The sequence below is a fragment of the Notolepis coatsorum genome (assembly GCF_963971535.1).
Source record: "Notolepis coatsorum genome assembly, chromosome: 2".
In the NCBI taxonomy this organism is placed as follows: Eukaryota; Metazoa; Chordata; class Actinopteri; order Aulopiformes; family Paralepididae; genus Notolepis; species Notolepis coatsorum.
The window spans coordinates 179,213,102-179,238,971 of NC_140166.1; the positions used below are offsets into that span (position 1 = coordinate 179,213,102).

The following is a 25,870-nucleotide window of genomic DNA, read 5'->3' on the forward strand; positions in this document are numbered from 1 at the left end:
GGGGGGTGGGTAGGAGGGGTGGGTTTGCTTGTACAACTGAACAAGCAAAACTGTACATTGGAATATTGACAAGACCATACTTGGTCATTTACTGTACATTGAGGGGGGTTGTGTTAGGACATTTACAGGGGCCAGTTTCAAATTGCAGTCTCCCGTAGGTGTTTTTTGAGAGTGTTTTTGAAAGTGGGTAGTGATTCACATTCCTTTACAGCTTTGGGTAGGATGTTCCACATCCAGGTTCGAAACTGGTCCCTGTAAATGTCCTAACCCAACCCCCTCCAATGTACAGTAAATTACCAAGTATGGCTTTGTCAATATTCCAATGTACAGTTTTGCTTGTACAGTGTACAGCACACCATATACTGCTATAGTGGAATATACTATTCATATACCATAATGTATGTACCATCTTGTTGCACGCTCCTGGCCGCACACACACACACAACACACTGCTGAATAATTCTGTTTTGCATCAATATATATGTATACTGTGTATATTGAGGCAAAACAGAATTATATATACAGTATTGAGGCAAAACAGACGACGCATGTGTGTATGTGTGTCTGACAGCTTGAAGTTTATCATGATGATATGATGATAACGCATAACATAATAAAGTTTTCAATCAATCAATCAATCAAACGTCTCATAACTCCCTGGCTGTCACATGGCTGGTGACTGACAACTTTTCTGAGCTAATAGGCGCTTTGCGCGACCGTAGCAAGTCGCTTCCCAGCCGGGAGCAGCCGAGTGAGAGGTACTGTGGAGCCTCGCTCTGAAGGCTGTGCGTGGCTCGCTCCCGCGAGAGTTCTGCGCCTCGTCTCGTCAGATTTTCAGAGCAAGTCGGACAATATTCTAACCGTCATGCAACGCGTTTGGCGAGGCCGTAGTAAAACCTGCGCAGATCTGCGTCCGCCTATCCCATCTCGAACAAGCCTATTGTCTGCACTGCGCAGCTGTGGAATGTGAGGCCATAGATTTAGAATAGATAGAAAGGGCACATTGAGTGGTGTATCATAATTAATTTGTTGAATACAATAGTATTTTCATAACGTTGACACAAATTAAGGAATATTTACACTAAATTCTCTTTTACCTCTTATTTAATCAATTAATTAATTAATTTAATTGTAGGCACTGTTTATATTGTACATAGTCCTGTGTGTTGTATATTGTGTCCTATATGTTACTTTTGTGTTTATTGTCTCTTTCTATATACACCGTGGGAAGCGGGGCACGTAATTGAATTTTTCTGTATGTCTTGCACAAATTGGAAAATGACAAAGTTGACTTTGACTTTTAACATGTGTCTATAGTGTCAGACACTAATTGTAATGTTAAAAACGGATACTGCTGTAATATAAAGTGAAATTCTACCATGCCTCAATGTATCAACTTTAAACATACACTAAATGTTACTGTTAGAAATGTTCATTTCCATTATTTCCACCATGTGCAACATTTCCTAAGAACAGCAATGTCCATTCTATCAACTCCAAATCTGTGCTATGAGCTCAATTCTCCTGGTGCATGCAGAAGTAGAATTGCTGTCTTGTTTTGGATGAATGAGTAGAAATGAAAAACGGAAATCTTCTTTTATTAAAGTAGTTTTGACATGTGATATAGATAAAGATATTGTTTCATTCTGTATTGATTAACTTTACATTTGCTCTTCATTACTTTACAAAAGTACTACAGGCACAGTCTAATACAGCAATGGATTATGGGTAAATGCAACATTACAAAAAAAGCAGTGCCAATGTAAGACTGACTTTACATTAAATGAATGACAATAATATAGTATAAAGTAGGGTATTATTTGGACTAAAGAATGGTGTTGTCTCACCCTACTTGCATGTTGAGGGAGAGCACCATACATTATACACTGAGAAACCACGGCCGAGAGTGAGCTCTCCGGGAATAACCCCACTTTGCCGATCGCTTCTCTGCCTTTAGGTAGGTAGTTGTAGAATGTAATAAATTTCTGCTAAACCCCTCCTTTATCTGCTGTTCTTCTTCGGGTCGCACCCGTTTTCTGGTCTGACTTCCTGTGCTAACGTTCTAATCTACACTGCTGCCACCTGTCGTCACAGAGGGGAATTGCAGCCATTTTGTAAAAATAAAACAAAAATGTAAAAAAACGGTATAAATACGGGAAAATATTTTAACGCCATGACGGCGGGAAGGAAGGTTGAAATACAGTACAATCCCGGGGTAAACGGGATGGTTGACAGACCCACACATATCCTGCATGATAACCTGCAGGGAAATCGAATTCCTGGAGTAATGTGCCTGGTGATAGCTAAGTGCGTTGCCACAACAAATTCGAGCGAGGCGGTGCTTGTTCGGCATCGAAGGTGGGGAACTGGGGATAACAAGGACAAGGACAGGAATTTTTACAGCGGTCAATAAAGACGGGTGCGCGCGGATTACGGGCGCTCGTAACATATTAAATCCCACGGTTGTCTTGGAGCAATTTAAACCTCGGAGGATTGGCTAGGGAGGGAGGACATGGCCGACACTTTGAGGAGACTGGTGAATAAATCGTCTTTCAGTGTTTTGCAGGACAAACTTGAGAGCTGGTACAAGGACTATCATGTAAGTCATCAATAAGTAATCACTGACCTAAATCTCACCGAACCACTGATCACAAGTATCGGCTGCTACTTGTTGCTGCTACTTGTTATTTAAGCATAGTGAGCTGCATGAAATAATACATTGAAATTTGAGGTCTGAGTTTCATCCTGCAGATGATGGGGGACCCTGATGTAAACAAGACGAAAGTCTTTCTCAGGTCTGCGTCCCCTTAAGTTAACAATTGTATGTATTGAGCTGTACTGTACTGTACCCATATTGCAATCTGTTAATAAAGTTTTCAATCAATCAATCAATCAATCAATCAATCAATCAATCAATCAATCAATCAGATACCTCTAACCGGTTTTGTTCTATTCACTCCTATAATTTATAATGACTTGAAATGAATGGCGGAAAACATTCTTCCCCACGCCACAACACATTAGTAATAATGTAATAATCACAACGCATTATTCGATATTTTTTCTACAAGGGACTACATTCATACAACTGAAACAACGGAAATCAAATGTAAATATAGCAAAGGAATGCACTTGTTTTGATTCCAGGCAAAGTTTGGTTGCTATGGACGCCAGTCGTCATGGTTACTGACCATTTCGACATTTCGTCTCTTGCATGGAAGCCTGCCCCCTGTATGTAGATATCATAGTTCTGTGGTAGAGACAGCATACCCGGTCTCTGTTTTCCGAACCCCCCTTTATAATGGATGACAAATCTTGTGAAGCACACATAAGAGAGAAAAAATAAATAAATAATATTTTGTAAATATTTTGCCTGGAATTGGCTTTGTTTGTTTGTTTGTAAAACTGTCCAAAGGAGAAAGATGAAGGTTTTGTACAGTGACAATGTAGTATAATGTTTAAAGTTATATAAAGTATAAAGTGGTTGTTGACTATTGTTTGTCATGTTCACCCTCCCAGATTATTTCATGTGACCAGAATCTGAACAGGTGCTGTGAGTTGATTGAGCTCAGTTCCCAGATACAGGGCCAGCTCTTCGCCATTCTCAACCTCACTGCTACAGAAGGTATAGGTATAGCCCCACAGCACACATTTAGCTCTTTTTTGGCAGTATAGGTCCATCACTAACCATTTTATCTGCTCACCACTGACCTTGTGTACCAGGTGGACATTATGCTGGAGTGGACACTCTTAAAGGCCGGCTGCTTCCCTGGCTGGGAACATGTTTTTCAACAGCAAGACCCGCGGTCTCTGGTGACACCAGTCTGCAACTCATCCAGGTCATCTCATCAATCACAAGGCCAATTTCTTTACATAGCTTATTATATATATAAACAGGTGTGTGTGTGTGTGTGTGTGTGTGTGTGTGTGTGTGTGTGTGTATTCACTAATAAATCACTAAGTCTACAAAAGAAAAGCAAGCTCCAAACCAAATCTTATCATATATATAGATAGATAGATAGATAGATAGATAGACAGACAGATAGACAGATAGACAGATAGATAGATAGATAGATAGATAGATAGATAGATAGATAGATAGATAGATAGATAGATAGATAGATAGATAGATAGATAGATAGATAGATAGATATGAGTGTTGATATTAAGCAGTAATATCTACTGCTAAACACCCTTTTTTTTTTTTTTTCCATTTTTCATCCCAATGTTAGTCGTTATGCCAATTCCCAATCCCCTTCCTGGTCGTTGCGCACTCTACCCCCTACCATCGGTCTGGGAGGGCGGAGACTATCACATGCTTCCTCCGACACATGTGTAGCCAGCCCACCGCTTTTTTTCACCTGGCAGCGCGGACTCTCACTGGGAGATTGTAACGTGTGGAAGGTCACACTACCTCTCCTAGATCCTTCCCTTGCTGTGCAGGCGCCCCGACCGAACTGTAGGAGTCGCTGTTTACAACGACCAGGACCCACCCACGCCGGCTTCCCACCCGCTAACACTGCCAATTGTGTTAGTATGGACGGTCTGCCAAGCCGGAGGCACCACAGCCGGATTCGATCCCACTGGCTCTGTGGTGGTAGACAGACGCTTAGTCCGCTGTGCTACCCGGCCGCCCCGAAACACTTCTATTCTATAACGGTTATGTTGTATTAAATTGTACCATTTAAGTAGTGTATCTGTTGTGTGTTTTCAGGAGTCAGTGGAGAAGGACAGGATGATCAGGGAGCTGTCTGTCTCCCATGACAGTGACATGCAGAATATGGAGACTCAGATGTGCTCCACTCGCCTGCAGCTGGACTCAGTCAAAGCTGAGTGAGTCTCTTCCACACCTGCTTGATCGTTTTCTATATGGTATCACCTGAACCCTTGCATTGAAGGACCACAACTCAGTTTTAAAATATATTGGATGGCCCATGTATTTGCAGTTGTAAATTCAATGGAGTGTGAGTGTGATATATCACAAGAAAGTACTCAATCTGTGAACACTAACTTACCGTCTTTAAATAATAATCTTTGAAAAAATAAATTCTTCTGAAAACCTAAATTAGATATATGGTTCTTTGTCTGAGCTAAGGTTATATTATCATACTGGCCAATCGCGTCTCGTTCTAGCCATAATGAGATATCTCTTATCTCCAGCACCTACTGTGCTCATGAACAAACAATTGCACTCTCATGCACGTGACCAGGCCACGCCCCCGCGTCCTACTATATGACGCCGGACATGGTCACACTCCCCCTTCCTCTTTTTTTGTTTCCAACATGGACGCTGCAATGCACTCCATGAACTAGTTGTTATGAAATGCAGAGAGAAATTACACAATGTTGGGTTTTCGCCGGAGATTCACCAGCCCCTGGAATCTTCTCGGCACATCCTAACAGCGCATCAGGCCTGTCCTGGGTTTCCTCGTCTCGTGACAGCAGACCGAGGGACGTCGCGCGGCGGCTAGCTGTCGGTCTAGGTCGCGCACAGGTAAGGCCTGCTCTGCCAGGCATTAATGCTAGCATTTGTGATACTGCTCGTTGTCCCGTGAGACAGCCGAGTTGTGTATTGGCGCGAGGGGCAGGATATTTGGGAAAACATGGTCGTCATGACTCTGTTTTGGGTGTTTTCCCGGCTATCCTAGTGCGCGCGGCTAATGCTACAATGCTGGGTCTCCGTTCTTGTTCCCCGCCGAGGGCTGTCTTTTCTAAAAGGTCTTCCCTCCTCTTAACCATTCATGCTGACGGTCAATCGGTGTCTACTGTTGGGAGTTTTGACGGGGGCTTGTTTACCATTTCATGGGTGGATGGGCTGAGGCCTAGGGCTGGTGTGCTTTTTGTGAATCTATGAATTGTGTGCGGGACTGGTGTTTCTCTGGTCTGCATCCCCTTAACATTTGTGTGTATGGGCTAGCCCATTCTGCAGTGTGTTAGTGGAGCCATGAGGCTAAGCCTATACCGCCACGGTATAGAATTAGAATTAGACTAGTAACATTGTTCGAATTGCTGTTTTTTCTGTCAAATGGTGTCGGGTGGCGGGGCCTTAGGGCCAGCCGACGTCGAAACATCGCGTGAGGTTTTGAGGTTATTAGCTTTGACCTAGCCGCAAGCTATAACCGCAGGGAGGGCTAGGATGCTGTCAACGCTTGTTTACAGACATCTTGGTTGGATCAGTCTCCCCTTGAGGAGGAGAGACGTTTTTTCCCTCAGGGTTCCCCTCTCCGCAGAGGGACCTTGGTCTTTCCGCAGGAGCGCGGGCGGTATTTGACCTAGGCCCCACACAACTCGCCACAGCCCAGGCCCTCACACCGCCTCACCTCTGGCTGCGCGGTGTGAGGCGGTGTGAGGGCCTGGGCTGTGGCGAGGCCCTCAACCAGCTGCCATGTTTCCCCCGCCTGAGTTACCCTGGACGCGTGTACCACTTCCGCAACGGATTTGATTTCCGGGGTTGGCCTGATTGGCTACTAAGCCCACGTGACCCTATGCTGGCCCGCCCCCCTTGCCCCGCTTACGCCTGAGAGTCACACACCAGCTAGCGGCAGCCAGAGCCTTGCTACTACTATAGCCGAGTGATGAATGAAGCTCTATCTGTTTCACCTAACAGCACTATTGCTCCGTGATCATAGCCATCCATCTCTAAAGCTAACCACTATTTGTAAAAGCCACAACCACGTTACCATATGTAATAATGTAAATCATTGTGTCGTTGTACATATTGTGTACACCGTTAGAAGCTAACGCAGCTTAGCCTGGTAGCTATTGTGCTAACAACATCCAATGTAGAAGGCATAGACGCAGGTCGCTTGTTGGCCGGCATGAGTGCCCGATTTGGGGTGGTTCTCTCCTCTTTGTGTGCCTTTGTCCTTGCGGGTGTTCTGCTGGGGGAGCTTGTGGACGCGACAATAGTGGTGGTTGTAGGGTGTTTGAGCTTGTAGCCTAGTTAGCTCGCAGCTATCGTTAGCTTCTAACGCAACGGTGTATACACAATATGTACAACGACACAATGATCAAACACCTTATAAATACTATTGTCATGTCCATAAGTTCCCTGGCAGAATACTTGTGAGGACAAGGGTATACAAGGAGGAGAGAACCATTTTAAATCGGGTATTCATGCTGGCTAACAAGCTGGGTAGCTATGAGCTAACTAGCGCTACAAGCTCAAACACCCTACAACCACCACTATTGTCGCGTCCACAAGCTCCCCCGGCAAAACACCCGCAAGGACAAGACCCATACTGGACCTGTCCCATGGAAGGTTCAGAATTTTGACCATCTCCCACCTGTTAGACGCTGTCAGGTGGGGGCCTGGTTCTCCTCCATAGACCTGTAGGATGCGTATTCGCATCCCGATCTTCCATCCTAGGGCTTACCTACGCTTCCTTTGCAGGGATTAGCGTACGAGTACCAGAGGCTGCCGTTCGGCTATTCTCTGGCTCCCCGCATCTTCACCAAGTGCGTGTAGACCGCACTGGGGCCTCTGCGTCGTCGGGGGTTACGAAGTGTATTCTGCCCTGGACGACGTTCTGGTCCTTGGCCGGTCAGGGTAGATCGCCAGGTCTCATACCAGGCAGGTGGTGTCTCACCAGCCTGGGTTTTGCTGTAGACTGGAAGTAGAGTTCTCCTCTTCCCAGTCAACGGGTGGAGTACTTGGGCTTTTTCTAAGCTCAAGGTCTATATGGGCATCCCTCTCGGAGCGGCGGCGAGTGATTGGGTTCTCGGCGTGCTCGGGAGGTTCCGTCCTAGGATGGTTACGGCGCTGTCCGTGATGCGCCTGCTGCTGGGGTCCCTCTTGGCCTCTTCATGGGGAGGATGCAGAGGTGGCTTTTTCCAGTATGGAAATGGACCCGGTGTGAGACATATGGAAGCGGCTGAAGGTTCCCATGTCAGTACTGGGGGACCTCGTCTTCTGGGCAGGGTCTGGTGCCCTCACCTGCGGGGTCCCCTTGGGCAGCAGGCTGTCACACGTCACAGTCTTCACCGACGCCTCCCTCATGGATGGGGGGGGACGTGTCAGACCAACGCAGTAGGGGGCAGCTGCCATGCTGCCCGGTCTGAGCTACATTCAATGTGTTGGGATTGAAGGCAGTCCTTCTGGTCCTCAAACGGCTCGACCACCTTGTGGTGGGCAAGCATGTTTTGGTCAGGACGGACAACACGACGTCAGCATCGTATATTGTCAGACAGGGTGGAGTGCGCTCCCCCCGTCTGCACTGGGCGGCGGTCGGGCTCTGGCTATGGGCGTTCTCCATCTGCTCTGCCTGAGGGCTCTCCACATCCCCGGCAGGGTGAATGTGGGTGCAGGTGTGATGTCGCAGGGCGGTCCTCACCCTGACGAGTGGGGATTACGTCCAGACATAGTCGGGCAGGTCTGGGACCGATTCCGTGGCCGTCCGGGATTCTGTACGCTTTCCCCCCCTTACACCTGATAGCTCAGCTGTTGGGGCAGGTACGTCGGGAGCGCGGGACTTGGTCCTTGTCGTGCCGGGCCGGGGCACAGCTGTGTGGTCCCCGGCCCTGATTCAGCTCTGTGTGGCCCCGCCGTGGCCTGTTCCGTGGTCACCGCGGGCCCTCTCTCAGGCACGCGGAACTCTGTTCTGCCTTCCTGTTCTGGGGCAGCCTCTAGGCTTGGCTGCTGACAGTGTGAATCTGGTGGGGATGCGTCTTGACTGTGGTTAACGCTATCCGGTACGTGTGCGCTCCGTCCTCTACCACGGCTTACGCTGGGGAGTGGCGTATGGTCGAGTGTGGGTGCGGAACGTTGTTCAGCCACCCTCTCGTGGGACGTTCCTGCTTGGCGCTCGGCGTCTCAAGCCGGTGGAACATTCTCTGTCTCCGAGTTGGGACCTCCAACTGGTCCTCGGCCGGTTGTCTGAGGCCCCGTTGAGCCTCTTGAGCAGGCGCCGTTGGAGCAGCTGTCTTCAAGACTGCGTTCCTGCTGGCCGTCACCTCCGCTAAGCGCGTGGGTGAGCTGTGTGCTCTCTCGGTGCGGCCTGAGTGCCTGTCTATTCGTGCCAATAGCGGTGCGACTCTGAGGCCTAATCCAGTCTTCGTGCCAAAGAATATCCGGAGCTCTTTTCGCTCCGGGGATATTGTGATTCAGGCGTTTAATCCGCCTCCTCACGCTAGTGGGTTAGAGGCGAGCCTTCGTCTGTCGTGTCCTGTCCGTGCTTTGGGGGTTTACCTCAGTCGGACTCGGGATCTCAGGGCTGCCGATCAACTTTTTGTTTGTTACGGTGGATTGCCCTTTGCTACACATTGGCTGGACAGGCCCCCCCTGGGGGTGTCAGGGCGCACTCCACTCGTGGAGTGGCGGCCTCTGCCGCCTTGTTAGGGGGGGCCTCGGTGGAGGACATCTGTGCTGCGGCCTCCTGGTCCTCCCCGGGTCCCTTCGTTAAGTTTTACCTCATGGACATGACTGGGGGTTCTGTCTCCCAGGTGGTTCTGAGGTCTGGGACCTCCCCTGCGTCCCGCCTGTCGGTGGGTTAGCAGGGGTGTGTGGGTGTGTGCCACGGGGTGATGTGTCACACGTGGTCCCGCCTGTACTGTGTGTTTTTAGGGGTCTCTGGTTCCCTCTTTTTCGCACTTTGGTGGAGTTGACTGCCTCCCCCCCTTCGTTAGGACGGGCGGGTGGACGGGACTCCCCTCCCCCTGGTAGTAGGGCTTGTGGGCCCTCAGGGGGTACACATGTCGGGCCACGCGTCTGCTCTGCCCCATATCTCATTATGGCTAGAGCGAGACGCGATTGGCCAGTATGATAATATAACGAAAGGTTATCCTATAACCTAGTTATATGAATACTGGCTGAGCGTCTCGCTCTTAGCGCCCTGAGGTCCCTTGGTTGGGTTTTCAGTGTTGGAAACTTTTTCTGAGGAAGGGGGAGTGTGACCATGTCCGGTGTCATATAGTAGGGCGCAGGGGCGTGGCCTGGTCACGTGCATGAGAGTGCAATTGTTTGTTCATGAGCACAGTAGGTGCTGGAGATAAGAGATATCTCATTATGGCTAGAGCGAGACGCTCAGCCAGTATTCATATAACTAGGTTATAGGATAACCTTTCGTTCTCAATCATTGGCCAAGCTGCAAAATCAGAAATTGCTCTATTTTCAAAAATGTGTTTCATTGTTTATTTGTTTGTTTATTTTTGTCATGCCAGGCTGTATGATACCCATATGGAACTGGATGACACAAAGAACAGGTCAGCAACAACTCTGCTGGCCACAGAAGATGAGATACTACAGCTGAAAGCAGAGTAGGCCTAACCATAATATACGTACCACAATAGATGTAAATAACCACCATATACGGTATATTACAGAACAGACATATTGATGTGTGTGTGTGTTAGTGTGCGTGCTGCATATGAGCAGGTGGAGATTTACAAGAGAAAGCTGGATGCCCTCGATGACTATGAGAGGCAGAATCGCCTGTATAGAGATGAAGTGTCCTATCTGACCACAGAGAAGGCCATGCTGCAGGAGAGGTAACAAACACACACACACACACTTTATTTATGTCCACAGAAATACAATGTCTAAGGACACAGATATTATCAGTGCAATTGGACATTGTGGGTTATTCCGTTACATTCGTGCCCAAATTGGCAATGGCAACCAAAGTTACACACACATAGGATGATGAACCAGACAAGTAGTATACAGCTCATGGGTCTTCTCCAAATTGCGCGGCTGCCAATCATAGCTGACACTGAGCAATATCTTGCTAACTGTTTGGCTCTTCCTTTCGGAAGACTGGCCATCTGAAGGCCTTTAACACCCAATTTATGAACATGACCCAGGCCTCCAAATATGGAAACTAAAAGTTTACAGTTGTAGCCCACACACACATACACACACACACACACACACACACACACACACACACACACACACACACACACACACACACACACACACACACACACACACACACACACACACACACACACACACACACACACACACACACACACACACACACACACACACACACACACACACACACACACACACTTTATGTCCACATAAATACAATGTCTAAAGGACACAAATATTATCAGTGCAATTGGACATTGTGGGTTATTCTGTTACATTTGTGCCCAAATTGGCAATGGAAACCAAAGTTACACACACACATAGGATGATGAACCAGACAAGTAGCATACAGCTCATGGGTACAGATAGCAGATAGATAATATACAGATATTAATATCGACACAAATTAACTTAATTCAACTTAAGTGGTGTGTTTCTTTGTTGATGGTTTCCCTCTCTGTCAGGCTGGAGAGAAGTCGTTCTGCCAGTCCCGTCATGCTCAGACGAAGCCGCGCCCCCAGCCCTCTGAGGAGTGAGTCTCCCACCAGAGCCCTGACAAGGTAGAAAAAGCCCTCAGCTCGGAACTCGGCAGAATCTGCACCTGGCTCGCTGATAACAAACTATCATTACACCTGGGTAAACAGAGTCCATTCTCTTCGGATCAAATAACAAACTCAGCAAGACAAACGGCTTCTCTGTTACAGTGGGTGACAATATTGTGACAAGGAAAGATGAAATGACATACCTGGGGTCCATCATAGAGGCAAATCTTTCCTGTGACAAAATGGCAAACAATGTAATCAAAAAAGTCAACCAACGAACAAGATTCTTGTACCGGATCTCCTCTTTGGTAAACAACATTACCCTGAAGACTCTGGCAGGAGCATTCATTCAAGGGTACTACGACTATGCTTGCACCTCATGGTACCAAAGCACCTCAAAGGCACTAAAAACAAGACTACAAACATCACAAAACAAACTGGTCAGACTACTGCTTGACCTTACACCTAAAACACACCTCACCCCAGCCCATTTTCACAACCTAGGATGGCTTAGAGTAGACGACAGAGTACAACAACTTGCAATGGGCCTGGTCTACAAGATACACTACACCACTAAGGTACCCATGTACATGTTGAGGTACTTCCCAAAGGTCAGTGAATTCCACTACCACAACACCAGAGGGAGTTCCACAAATCATGTGCAACCCAGATTCGGCTCAAACAAGGGACTTAACACGTTTCGCAATTATGCCACATCAATGTGGAACACCCTACCCACAGCCGTAAAAAAATTTGAATCCCTACCCACCTTCAAAACCTCTCTCAAAGAGCATCTACGGGAGGCTGCAATTCGAAACTGGCCCCCCTAAATGTCCGAACACCCTCCCACCCACCCACCCCCTCCTTTTTTTTAAACTTAAATTTTTATTAAACATTTATAGACATACAACACAACATATACAATAACATCAACAACACTATTAAACAGACATAAACAATAAAGAAAAAATGTAATACTCAAAAACAAAATAAAAGATACTGACTTGAGCAGAAATTCCACAAACAAATAATAAAATGGAAAAACATAAAACAGTTGTCATACCCTAAACAAAAATTAAAATAAAAAAGCTAACTAAAGCAGCATTTTGTGACATGGGTTCAGAGACCCTCCTTGAACCTCTTTCCTCCTTTACCCTTCGCCCTCTTGTGTTGCATTTGGTTCTTCCTCTGTGATGTCGTTTTCGTTCCCCTTGTAATCCTCCCACTTTCCCCATCTTTCTCCAAATTTCTCTTCCTGTAACCTCAGCATGTGTGTTATCCTCTCCATATCCTGTATCTCCCCTACTATTCCTACCCATTGTGCTATTGTCGGTGGGTCTTCCTTGTACCACAGTCTTGTTATTGCTTTTCTGGCCGCTATCAACATTATCTTTATTAAATATTTGTCCCCCCCTTGTATTCCCTCGTGTGTCAGGTCTCCTAAGTAAAGCACCAGTCCCGTTTGTGGTAACCCGTATCCTAATATTCTGTTCATTGCCTCCCCTATCTCCTCCCAATACCCCTTCAGCTTCTGACATCCCCAGAATATGTGCGTGTGATTTGCCCCCTCCTTCCCACACATCCTCCAGCATGCTCTTTGTGTTGGTGCATATTTTCCCTTCAGCTCTGGGGTTATAAAGAATCTGATTATGTTTTTCCATCCAAACTCTCCATATCCTCGATCCTGTTGTTGAATGTTGCCCCTCGCATATGTTACCCCATTCCTTCCCTGCACCCACCCCCTCCTTATGTACATTTCCCTCCCCCTCGTATGTATATATTTACTGTTAGGATCTCTGTTTAACAGTACTGTATATATTTGCATATCTTGTATGTCACAAATATAACTACTGTATATCTGTATGTCATGTATGTCATAAATGTCATGATTAGATTAGATTAGATGATTCTATTAGATTTTTATATCTGTATTATCTGTATGTTGTGTATGTCATAAATGTCATTATGAATTGAAAATGGGGGACCCTGATGTAAACAAGACGAAAGTCTTTCTCTGGTCTGCATCCCCTTAACAATTGTGTGTATTGAGCTGTACTGTACTGTACCCATTCTGCAATCTGTTAATTAAAATGTTCAATCAATCAATTAGGGATGCTCGATGTTGGCTTTTTTACCGATACCGATATACCGATATTGTCCAACTCTTAATTTCCGATACCGATATCAACCGATATCAACAGATACCGATATATGCAGGGTTACATATCTCTTGTTGTGGAATTAACACATTATGCATACTTTGACAATAAATAAAATCAGAATTTGTTCTTACTTGCTTGCCTGGGTAAATAAAGGTTATAGAAATGTAAAAAAAATATATATATATATTTTTTAATGCCAATATCGGTAGGCCGATAATATCGGACATCCCTACAATTAATCAATAGCAGCGTCTTCTCCAAATTGCGCGGCTGCCAATAATAGCTGACACTGAGCAATATCTTGCTAACTGTTTGGCTCTTCCCTTCGGAAGACTGGCCATCTGAAGGCCTCTAACACCCAATTTATGAACATGACCCAGACCTCCAAATATGAAAACTAAAAGTTTACAGTTGTAGCCCACACACATACACACACACACACACACACACACACACACACACACACACACACACACACACACACACACACACACACACACACACACACACACACACACACACACACACACACACACACACACACACACACACACACACACACACACACACACACACACACACACACACACACACACAAGTTTCAAGTTCAAGTTTCAAGTTTCTTTAATAGTTGTCATACAGAAGTACAGAATACTTTTGTACAAAATGCTTCTTACTGTTGCGCTGTGCAAGACAAGATAAGTATGAAATAAAAACATAGTAAAATTAGAAGTAAAAAAAGGAGGTCACAGTGTTCAGTTTAGACATATGTACAATGTTCGATGCAGAATAGACGTAGTTACCATACAATATACAATACTGTGCAGTGTACTAATATACAATACTATATAGTGCAAGGCAGAAATGGAGAAATGGGACGAGGTGCAATTTAGGTACAATTCACAGTAGGTGTACGAGTTGTAGTGCAAATCCTTTATCAATAAATATAAAGTGTAAGTGTGTTTGTGTGATCTAAAGTGTGGAGAGTGGGTGCTGCAGTGTGTTGTTTGTTTGAGTGAGTGTGTGCGTGTGGGTGTGTGTGCTGTGTGCATTTGATGGTTGTTGCATAGTGATTATTGTTCGTTTAGCGATTATTGTTCGTTTAGCAGCCTGATGGCCTGGGGATAGAAGCTTCTTCTGAGTCTTTCTGTGCTCGCCTTAAGACTCCGGTATCGCTTGCCTGACCGCAGCAGTTCAAAGAGGCAGTTGTTCGGGTGGCTCGAGTCCTTAATAATTCTCTTAGCCTTCCCCTTGCACCGCTTGTTGTAAATGTTCTGGAGGGTGGGAAGCCCCCCTCCAATTGTGCGTTCGGCTGAACGTGTCACTCTTTGTAGTCTGCTACGGTCTTGTGCAGTGCTATTCCCAAACCAGGAGGTGATGTTGCCGGTCAGGATGCTCTCTATTGTACATGAGTAGAAGCAAACATGCATGCACAAACGCACAAGAGAAGTGGGTGGCATGGTGCCACAGTGGTCAGCACTGTTGTCTCACAGCAAGAATGTCCCAGCAGGGGGCCTTTCTGTGTGGAGTTTGCATGTTATCCCTGTGTTTGCGTGGGTTCCCCCCAGGGACTCCCGTTTCCTCCCACACCAAAAGACATGCATGTTAGGCTTCCTGCCATTGCCCCTGACCAAGGTACTAGCATTACAACTGGAGTTGGTCCCCGGGGCGCGGCACTGTGTGTGGCTGCCCACTGCTCCTAAATATGTAGGATGGGTCAAATGCAGATAATGAATTTCCCCAAGGGTATTAATACAGGCACAACTTAACTTAATTCAACTTAAGTGGTGTGTTTCTTTTGTTGATGTTTTCCCTCTCCGTCAGGCTGGTGAGAAGTCGTTCTCCCAGTCCCGTCATTCTCAGACGAAGCCGTGCCCCCAGCCCTCTGGGGGGTGAGTCTCCCACCAGAGCCCAGCTCACCAACTCCTCTCGCCACGCCCGCCTCGTGTCCCGCTTCAGCGACCTGTACGGCGTGGAGCGCGTGGAGGCCCAGACCCTGCTGCGGCGTTACATCGACGACCTGGAGATGGTCCGGAGAATCATCTTCATCGCCACTGTGGTACGACCGTTATTATGTGCCGCCTGGCCGCAATGTGTTTCAGACTGTTTTAGACAGTGGTCGAAGAAGTACACAGTTCCTTCGGGTAGACATATCCAGATACATGAGTACTCTGGTAAAAGTAAAACTCCTCTTTTCAAATTCTACTTGAGTAAAAGTAGAGAAGTATTTGCTATTGAATGTACTTCAGTATCTAAAGTAAAAGTATGCATTCTACATGACGTTTGTGTATTCCAGTGCTTGGGAGCATTCAACCCTTGATCCACTGACATCTAAAGGTCATGTTAAAGTGGTATGTGGTCCAGTTATGCTGCTCTGATTAAAGGTCATGTTAAAGCGGTATGTGGTCCAGTTATGCTGCTCTGATTAAAGGTCATGTTAAAGCGGTATGTGGTCCAGTTATGCTGCTCTGATTAAAGGTCATGTTAAAGCGGTATGTGGTCCAGTTATGCTGCTCTGATTAAAGGTCATGTTAAAGTGGTATGTGGTCCAGTTATGCTGCTCTGATTAAAGGTCATGTTAAAGCGGTATGTGGTCCAGTTATGCTGCTCTGATTACGTCCTCTTGAAGTTGACAGGCTTTTTCTTTGTATCTACTTTTTCTCCTCCTTTTTCTGTGATTTTTCTCTCCATCCCAATTTACCTCTCGTGCCAATTCTCCCTCCCCTGTCCTGATCGTTGCTCGCATATGCCCCCCACTGGCAGGTTGTAGGGAGGATAGAAGCCTTGCATCACATGTCCCCTCCGATACATGTGGAGGCAGCCTGTTACATCTTTTCACCTGCCAGCGCGGACTCTCATTTGGCGATGAGTAACGTGTAGGAGGCTCACACTGCCCCCGCCATTTTTCCTGACTTTGCTGTGCAGGCGCCCAAACCGACCTGTAGGAGTCGCTGTTCACAACGACCAGACTACCACCCTTCAACTTCCCACCCGCTAACTCTGCCAATTGAGTTAGTATGACGGCCGGCCCAAGCCGGAGGCAACGCCGCCGGATTCGAACCCGGTGTCTCTTGCGTTGGTGACGAGCGCAATGTCCGCTGCGCCACCCAGCCGCCCTGAAGTTGACAGGCTTCAAATGTGAAAGTATATAATCTTCAATACATTTCTGCCATGTTTTCTATGCAGTCTTTGTCTTCAAAGTAACTAGTAACTGATGAGTTCAGATAAATGTAGTAAAAATACATATAACAATATTTCCTTTGAAATGTAGTGGAGTAAAAGTATAAAGTTCCCTAAAATGAAAATACGTAAAGCTCGAGATTGTACTTAAGTACAGTACTTGAGTAAAAAAGACCTTAAAAAGGATATGTGTGTATATTTGACACATCTATATGTCTGGTCAGGGACAGTACTATCTCACTCGCCACACCTCTGGTTCTCCAGCAAGAGATCTGGAACAATTCTTGTTGAAATAGAAGCAGGATCACTGTGTTGGCGGGAGCAATTTGATTGGCTCAGAGTTCACATGCCCTGTGAAAAACGCAATTTGATTGGCCCAGAGTTCAAATGGCGTATGAACAATGCGATTTGATTGCCTCAGAGTTCAAATGCCATGCGAACAACAGCTCCTCTCACACGCCCCCCTGAAGAGACACAATGGGTCTCATTCACCAACATTGCCCAAAGACTTCTCTTAGGGCAACCATCTTGGAACCGACTAAGACAGAATCGCTGACAAGTACACCCTGATTCACCAACGCGTGAATACGTACAGCTCGTGGCCACCTGCCGCAGCGCGCGCACACACACACGCGCGCGCAGTACTGTATAGTCTACATGTGTAATGAATGAACGCAGTATAGGCTTATATTATTCTAATGACTTGTTTTATTAGGAGATCACAGATACTGCGCTGCCCTATAGTAGTATAGTCCGCTCATGGTACGCCCGACTGTGGCGGCCTTAATATGTGTACTGTACTTACTGTACGTATAGGGCAGAGCATATAGTATCTACTAAATCCTAATGAAACAAGTCATTCGAATAATATAAGCCTACTGTTCATTCATTAGACACGTAGGCTATACAGTGTGCATGTGTGGTGCAACAAGACTTATGGAATATGAATGCAGTCTCACTATAGATATATCCACATGATTACGTTAGTTCTTATTTATGTATCCACTGTCATTTGCAGTGTTGGTGTAGTAGGCTACATAGTGTATTTCAATATCTGTTTTATTGATTAATGATATATTTGAAAGAATGCAGGTTATATATAAAATGACAAATGGCTGTCCCATTGTACCAATCAATGGGATATATTACATGCTGGCTATAACCTGCATTCTTCCAAATGTATAATTCATCAATGAAACAGATATTTAACAAATAAGAAATACAAATGCCAAGTAATTATACATTTGTCCAAAATAGCTGGTTCAGATATGGTTAATCCAGCTGCCCTGATCAGATGAATCCATATTATTTATTTTTCCGACATCAAATGCGTAATCTTTTATCGTACAAATATTGTCATATTTATTTAAATTATGATTAATAAATTAATTCCAAGGAGGCCTGTATAGTTGACATGAAGGAATCACTATGATTCCTCCCAAATAAAGCCCGTAAGAACACGGAGCACAACAGTCTGTCAAGTTAAGACTGCTCTTCAGCGCTCCTAAGTCCTGCTCTTAGTCAGGGGAATCCAAGTTTAGGGACTGTTGGGGAATCCCAAAATCGGCCCGAAAAGGTCTTAAATGGCCCTAAGAGCAAATTTTTTGTCTTAAGTCCGTTGGTGAATGAGACCCATTGATCCCTACCCCCTTACATTTATGTTTGTTCTTCCATTAATTTGACTAGATATAACATAATTTAGTATATTACAATATAGAATATACTTTTACTTATATTAAAAAATTAAAAAATATAAACTTGATTCACTTGACAGCAGTGAATATAGTACAGCACTACATAACACAATATAACATAACTTTGTTTATCCTCATTACTCATTTCTGTATTTCTCTAATGTGTATTTTTAATTTTTTTTAGCTGCTTTTTAAATTGTGCCACATGTTTACTCAGTTTGATGTATTCAGGTAAATTATTCCACAACTTCACTCCACACACCGATACAAACATACAAAGGGAATGAATGAAGATAATGTGTTATCCTGTTTCCTATAATAAGTTACTTTTACCATCATTATTATGATTATATTATCATTATTATTATTATTATTATTATTATTATTATTTTTACGAATGAGGAAATGTTTTCCTCCTGTTTTTCCTTCTGTTGTTCTTTTCTTAGAGAATTTGCAAATATTGCAATTGGCTCATTTATTTAGCACTATTAGCTATGGTGAAGAGTGACGGTTTATTTTGTTTCTAGTATTTTATTTTGAGTTGACTTCACATTATAACATATTATATTATAATGTCCTTCCTACGGTCAAAGTTGACTAGCAATTCCAGGCACACCTGCATTGATGTCACTTCCTGCCCACCTTGTACATAGCATCCATCTTTACAAGCTAACATTGCTAGCCATTAACACTGACGAAGGAACACCTGTTCCGAAACATGTTTGTATTCGGCTGCGATTAAAACTGGTTGAAACCTGAGAGTGCTGGTCCGGCTTCCTGCTTTCTTCTATCTTTGGGATTGCAGCACCCAGTGTAAATTATTGAGAGCGCGGTCTATCTTGACTTTCTCCGCCCATTCTCGCAATGTGCTTTGAGTGACAGTCACCCACTGCACTGCACTGCGTACTGGCAGATACCTTTTGGGGGAGAGAGAGAGATAGAGAGGGATTAATCAATTTCGCCGCGGGGGGGGGGGGGGGGGGGGGGCATAATCCCTCGGGACAATGCATTGGTAACTTGTTTCAAATGACAATATATACCCCTGTGAATATTATTGCGCGGATCGGAATACGCATTGGAGCGTGCGCTATGATATTTTGCAACAGGTTGACGTGAATGCTGATACGAGAGAGAGCGAGAGAGAGAACAAGCTAGCGAGAGAGAGAGAGATAGAGAGGGAGAGCGAGAGAGAGGAGAGAGAGAGAGCGTGCGTGTGCGCGTGTGTGAGCGGCTCGACTCGCGACTGTGTAAATGCAGAGACCGAGACAGGAGATATCGCTCTGAGACGAGTCGCACCGTATGAGAGCCTCTCTCTCCCTCTCTCTCTCTTTTTTTCTCCCTTTTGAGGAAGTGTCAGTGACAGGGAAACCGCTTCCGCATTATTCCCACTCGCTCCGTTGTTGAGCGAATTGTTGATTGTGAGTGGTGGAACTAAACCACAGAAGGGGCGGAGGTACGCATATCATTATGCAAATAATTCTGCTTCCGTCACAGGGGACCAACATTCAGAATAGACCACTACACTTCCGCGTTACATTGAAATCAGGGAGGAGATTGCGGGGGGGTCAAATGAATGGATGTGGACGAGAGCCGTGATGGAAGTGGTTGCCGATACGGCTGTGGGGGTGCTAGAGACATGATCGAATAGACGTTTATGCGCCTCGCTCTCCTGAACACGGCGTGACCCATAACTAATCGATCAGAACTAAATCGGCAGAGAAAAAGCCCATTTTAAAGCACCTATTCCGCATGGACATGCGCAGAGTGCCCATGGAGTCTGGACGACGCGAGATGACGCTCGAATGAATGTGGACTGTTCTATCAGAGGGGGGAGCTTCGGTGGCCAATGTCCTTTCAGCCGAACAGGATAATGAAAAAATTATCCCACTAAATGGCCAGACGCGTCTTATGGCGACATCTACAATTACCTCATTGAGTCTCCAGGTAGACTAATGTTTATATTTAAGTGCAGCGGCCTGAAGCCACTTACATGACCATCGAAGCTCCCCCCTCTGATGGAACAGTCCACATTCATTCGAGCGTCATCTCGCGTCGTCCAGACTCCATGGGCACTCTGCGCATGTCCATGCGGAATAGGTGCTTTAAAATGGGCTTTTTCTCTGCCGATTTAGTTCTGATCGATTAGTTATGGGTCACGCCGTGTTCAGGAGAGCGAGGCGCATAAACGTCTATTCGATCATGTCTCTAGCACCCCCACAGCAGTATCGGCAACCACTTACATCACGGCTCTCGTCCACATTCAATCATTTGACCCCCCCGCAATCTCCTCCCTGATTTCAGAATCCCGGAAGTGTTACGGTGGTCTATGGCTTGGTTCAGTGGGGGAGGGTCTAGTCTCATGTGAACTGGAGGAGTGCGCCAAAATGAGAATCTGAGACATAGACGGTGTTGGTACAACCCCACATTGCTAGAAAACAATGCTAAACACTGGAAAAGGCTATTTATAAGATAGTTCCCCTTTAACTCATGTTGTTTTGGATTGTGGCACAAGGGGTGGTGGTCTCCCTAACTGGACATACAAATGTGTTGAAAATACTATATCCTTTTTAAGGGTGCAGTCAGGGATTATTATCACAATATGTCTTGCCCGCTCATCATGAGCGACAGTGGCTCAGGAGGTAGAGCGGTCATCTGGTGATCGGAAGGTTCCCGGTTCGATTCCCGCTCCTCCTGGGCAGCATGTCGAAGTGTCCTTGAGCAAGACACTTAACCCCTAACTGCTCCCGATGAGCAGGTCGGCACCTTGCATGGTTGCCTCAGCTGTCGGTGTGTGGATGTGTGAGTGAATGGGTGAATGTGAGGAACAAAATATTGTAAAGAGCTTTGGATAAAAGCACTATATAAATGCGCCATTTACCATCTGTTTGTATCCATGATGTCTCAGGAGGCCTTTCGGGCAGCCAGGCTGGCTTACTGTCAGTTCAAGCTGCGTGTGAGCAAGACCCTGTCCCCGTCACACCTGGGCCCAGAGTCGCTGGGGGATGCAGCAGTGGACTACATCGTCAGAAACCTGGACCTCTACGACGTGCAGGCCAGCTTCAATGTAATTTGATAACAACAAGATAACTTGGTATTGACTGTGGGTAACACTCACAGTTAAATCGATGGAGTTTCGGGGCATAGGCTATGTGTTGTATGTAGGGATACACAAGATGGTTTCAACTTGACAGCAAAAGCACGATTGATTTCCTGTCACTACAGCCAAAGAATAAGCATCTTGACTGACCGTTGTGGATGGGAAAAGGTTGAATAAAATGTTGACCAAGATTTCTTTACAACTTCCAAACATAGAAAAAGAATATCATTTAGCTAAACTGTTCATCTTGGCCAACGATTTAACCGTAGCAATTATCACAAGCCCGACAGGAAAACAACTGCAAGTTGTATCCGTTTTTTAACAACACGTCAAACGTTCCACTTCCACGCTATTCCTCCCCAGGATGTGATCAATGCCATGAACACGAACCCGAGGATCTCCTTCCCTCCAGAGGTGGACTTTATCGTCATCAGTACCTTGATCAGGGAGACATGCAGAGTGGCCTTCGCCATGCAGACACTGGAACCGCCCCTGGACCTGGCCTTCTACAGCGACGGGGAACTTTTCAACGACGTCAAGTTAGTCAGCTTGATTTAGCACCATGGTTGTATATGAACGTACACACTAGCACAACACCAGGGGTGTGAGATTCACACTAGTAAAAAAATATGTTTTAGTTACATTTCAACTATGGCTGGTTAAAGGTGCTATAGATAAGATTCAGCCACTAGATGTCACACTAGAGCACCGGCATCTCCTTTATCCAATCAAGTGCATTCCACATGGGGAAATGGGAAGTAGCACACAACACGTAAACAACAATATTCAAATTTCTTAAATGATAAATGAATCAATCAATCATTTGGGAGGGGGGGGCCAATTCTTTTATTCCGCACCCGAATATTTTCGCCTAAAATATATACCTAGGTAAATGGAATATTCTCCACTTCTAAAGGACCATTTGCATATTCCTGGTATCTATGTGGAATATATTCACAGTGTCAGAAATATTGTGTCTATTACTAGGCTTGCTTAAATTGTGATGAAACAGGAGAATATGAATTATGATTTTTCTTTGCATCTGACAGTGAATAACACCATGATAATAATGACCAAACTTAAAAAACTGCCACTGAACTCGTTCAGTACCCTCTTGAGATCATGTGTAAAAAAAATCAAAGGAAATTAATAAAGGGAAGATGATTAAACCGAAGGTTCTGTAGATACAGTACTGAATTCTCCTATCCGGACCAATGCAATTTGAAATATTATTATAGAATATAGAATATGATGCTTATAAATTACCTTATTATAGCCAATTCGCACATTTATATATATATACATATATTATATTTCAAATGCCCGAGTTCAATTTGGATTTAGTATCACTAGGCGTGCATAAGAACAGATAATGATATCTACTGTAATTCACTGTACCTTTTTATTTTCACCACAGTGCAACCATTTTGAAACTAATTTCAGATCTAATTGTTGCTACATGCTAACAATAGGGAGGAGAAACTAACCGCGTTTCAATATTTGTCAAAAACTTTACCTTTTGTGGCTTATTATCCCGAATAATAACAGTTATTGAAATAATTCATTCAGAACGCTGAACTTTGAACCACCACAGAATCTGCCAGGAAGTGTAGTTCGGAATAATTCCAACGCTGATCCACAGCTATGCATGCCCTCGTCAAAATGGCCACAAAAAACCTACAATTCCCATGATTCAAAGTTTCCAAAATGGTCGCCGTCTTGCTTCAGCAAATCGAGAAGTTAAAACTATCTAATGGCACTTTTAACCTATTGCTAAACTAACGTATTGATGATAATATACATTCTACATGCTTTTGTGACATGTTAGTGGAAAAAAAACGCAAAAAATATGCAATACTCTGAAAAATATTGATTTATGACCAGATGCCATTTTGGGACCGGATCCGGTCCTGTCGGGTGGAACAGGTTAAAGCTCTGTGGATGTATTATTTATTTTTAGGATTACTCTCCATAAAAAAAGTTATCTATAGCTTTTAGAAAGGTGCGGAATAAAATATTGCTCCCCCCCCCCCAAATGTATTGATTAATGAAAGCCTTGTGTCAGTTCTATTAGCCACATTGCTCGGTAGCCAGCCTGCCAGCAGTGATGCGTTGCTCATGGGACGAGGTTGCACTCCGTGCAACCAACGTTTTGTGAGCACAAGCGCATGCACGCACACGCACGGATGTACATGCGTGTGCACACAGGAATGCGCTGCACTCGACTGATGCGCCAACTCGCAGTACCTACCTGGCTACTTTGCATATCAATAGCGCCGGTCGTCAGGTGTTACCGTGTTACATTCCATTCGTAGAGGCAATTAGGCACTGTTTTTAGTCTGTCCTTATGCGAGGGAACACTTATGCGCACGTGCCTGGGTGCGTGCGTGCACGTGGCGTCATTAGCGTGCGTGCAACCAGTGTTGATATGAGCATCGCAACACTGCCTGCCAGCCAGTTCTTTTGATCCATTCTTTCTATTGTAAAAAACGACTTTGGCTCCTATTCGAATTTAGCTGGTAAATAAAAAAATATGTATATCTTTTTAAATATCTGGTCAAAAGTTGGCTGAAATATCGGATCATGTGGCACAGTGGCAGGTCTAAAGTTATAAAGTTAGTTTCAAGCCCTATTTATCATGTGCATTTCTTTAGATGTGGATTTGCTATCTCTACCACTAGATGTCACTCTCAACATATTTATGACACTCAACTCCTCATACACGGGTCCGTGCTGTCACACACACACACATTCATGGACACAACTTTCTCTTGCCCCCCCCTCTCTTCCGTCCGGCAGGTATCGGCGTAGCTACGACTCTGAGTTTACGGCTCCTCTGGTGATGCACCACGTGTGGCCTGCCCTGCTGGAAGGGGACATCGTGATAGTGAAGGGAGAGGCTGTGACCAGAAGAGGAGCTCTGGTACAACAAACAGTAACAGTTCCTTCTGAGTTACACTACACATCAGAATTAGCCTCGGGCCCTCGGCTCATACTCGTTTAGTGTAGTTCAATACAGTTAATGTAGTCCGGTGGTTCTCAACCCAAAGTGCTTAGGCACACTGGATTGACTGGAAGGCCTTGGAAGTCAGTCCAAGTGTGCCTTGAGGTTTATTTTTATTTATTGAACCTTTATTTAACCAGGAAGTGAAGAGTTTATCGCCGGCCACTAGAGGGCAGCGTCTTACCAGCATCCGACCGGATATGCCTTGCACTGCGCTGGTATTGCTGAGCGGCCATCTTAGTCCTCATTCCTCACTTCGCCTCCTGGAGAGACAGACGTTCGTTCACTCATTCACGTGAGATGCTTGATGCACTATTACTGTTCATACATATTATATATTATATTATATATGCATTATATAGATATATATATTTATGTGTTACTATAGTTCAAGTTCAAGTTCAAGTTCTTTAATAGTTGTCATACAGAAGTACAGAATACTTTCATACAAAATGCTTCTTACTGTTACGCTCCAGAGACTGTGCTAGACAAGATAGTATCAAATAACAATATAACATAATATAGCATGAATTTAGAAGAAGAATGAGGTCACAGTTGTTCGGTATAGACATATGTACAATGTTCTGAGTTACCATATAATATACAATACACAATACTATGCAGTGTACTAATGTACAGTACTATCTAGTGCAAAGCAGAAATGGGATGAGGTACAATTTTAGGTACAATTTACAGTAAGGTGTACGAGTTGTAGTGCAATCCTTCATCCATAAATATAAAGTGTGGGGAGTGGGTGCTACAGTGTGTTTGTTTAAAGTGGGTGTGTGCTATAAAGTGTGTGTAGTGGGTGCTACAGTGTGTTTGTTTAAAGTGAGTGTGTGCGTGTGGATGTGTGTGCTATGTGTGTTTGGTGGTTGTTGTTGTGTAGTGTTCATTCATTGTTCGTTTAGCAGCCTGATGGCCTGGGGATAGAAGCTACTTCTGAGTCTTTCTGTGCTATAGTGTTACTGTGTATTCATGATATAAGTTGTCAGCTGACTGTGCTGCCTGTGTCTGTTTCAGGGTGTCTTCATCTTTGTCGTTTATTAAATACTGAAACTGACATTGAGGAGTGTGTTTCTTCATGAAGACACCATGGTCGTCGTTGGATGCTCTGTCCCCGCCTGTGAGTTCACATCCGGCGACGTGTCTGAAGCACTCGCCATTGCTATGTTGAACAATCATGGACTTGCCCACCAGCGCGCAGCGCCTGTCATGGCCGCGCCGGCCCAGGCCCCAGCCCCTCGCGGCCCGAGACTCGATCGGCCCAGGGTTGACGTGGGCGTGTCAATAGAGGAATGGAATGTGTTCATCCGACGTTGGGATGTATTCTGCACCGGCTCAGGCATAGAGGATGCCCAGGCCCCCGTCCAAT

At 45.1% G+C, this 25,870-nt stretch overlaps 1 protein-coding gene across 1 annotated transcript in view; it reads left to right on the forward strand.

Moving 5' to 3' along the window:
- Positions 1-2,512: 2,512 nt before the first annotated feature.
- spata18 (spermatogenesis associated 18) overlaps positions 2,513-25,870 on the forward strand; it is a gene marked incomplete at both ends in the record, with an annotated part of 32,203 nt that continues 8,845 nt past the window's right edge. The window contains 10 exons of the mRNA XM_084307721.1: positions 2,513-2,599; positions 3,520-3,625; positions 3,724-3,839; positions 4,715-4,833; positions 10,159-10,254; positions 10,351-10,485; positions 15,345-15,579; positions 21,300-21,458; positions 21,855-22,030; positions 24,291-24,414. Of these exons, the coding sequence (XP_084163847.1) occupies positions 2,513-2,599; positions 3,520-3,625; positions 3,724-3,839; positions 4,715-4,833; positions 10,159-10,254; positions 10,351-10,485; positions 15,345-15,579; positions 21,300-21,458; positions 21,855-22,030; positions 24,291-24,414 (1,353 nt within the window). The remainder of the gene's footprint in view (positions 2,600-3,519; positions 3,626-3,723; positions 3,840-4,714; positions 4,834-10,158; positions 10,255-10,350; positions 10,486-15,344; positions 15,580-21,299; positions 21,459-21,854; positions 22,031-24,290; positions 24,415-25,870) is intronic.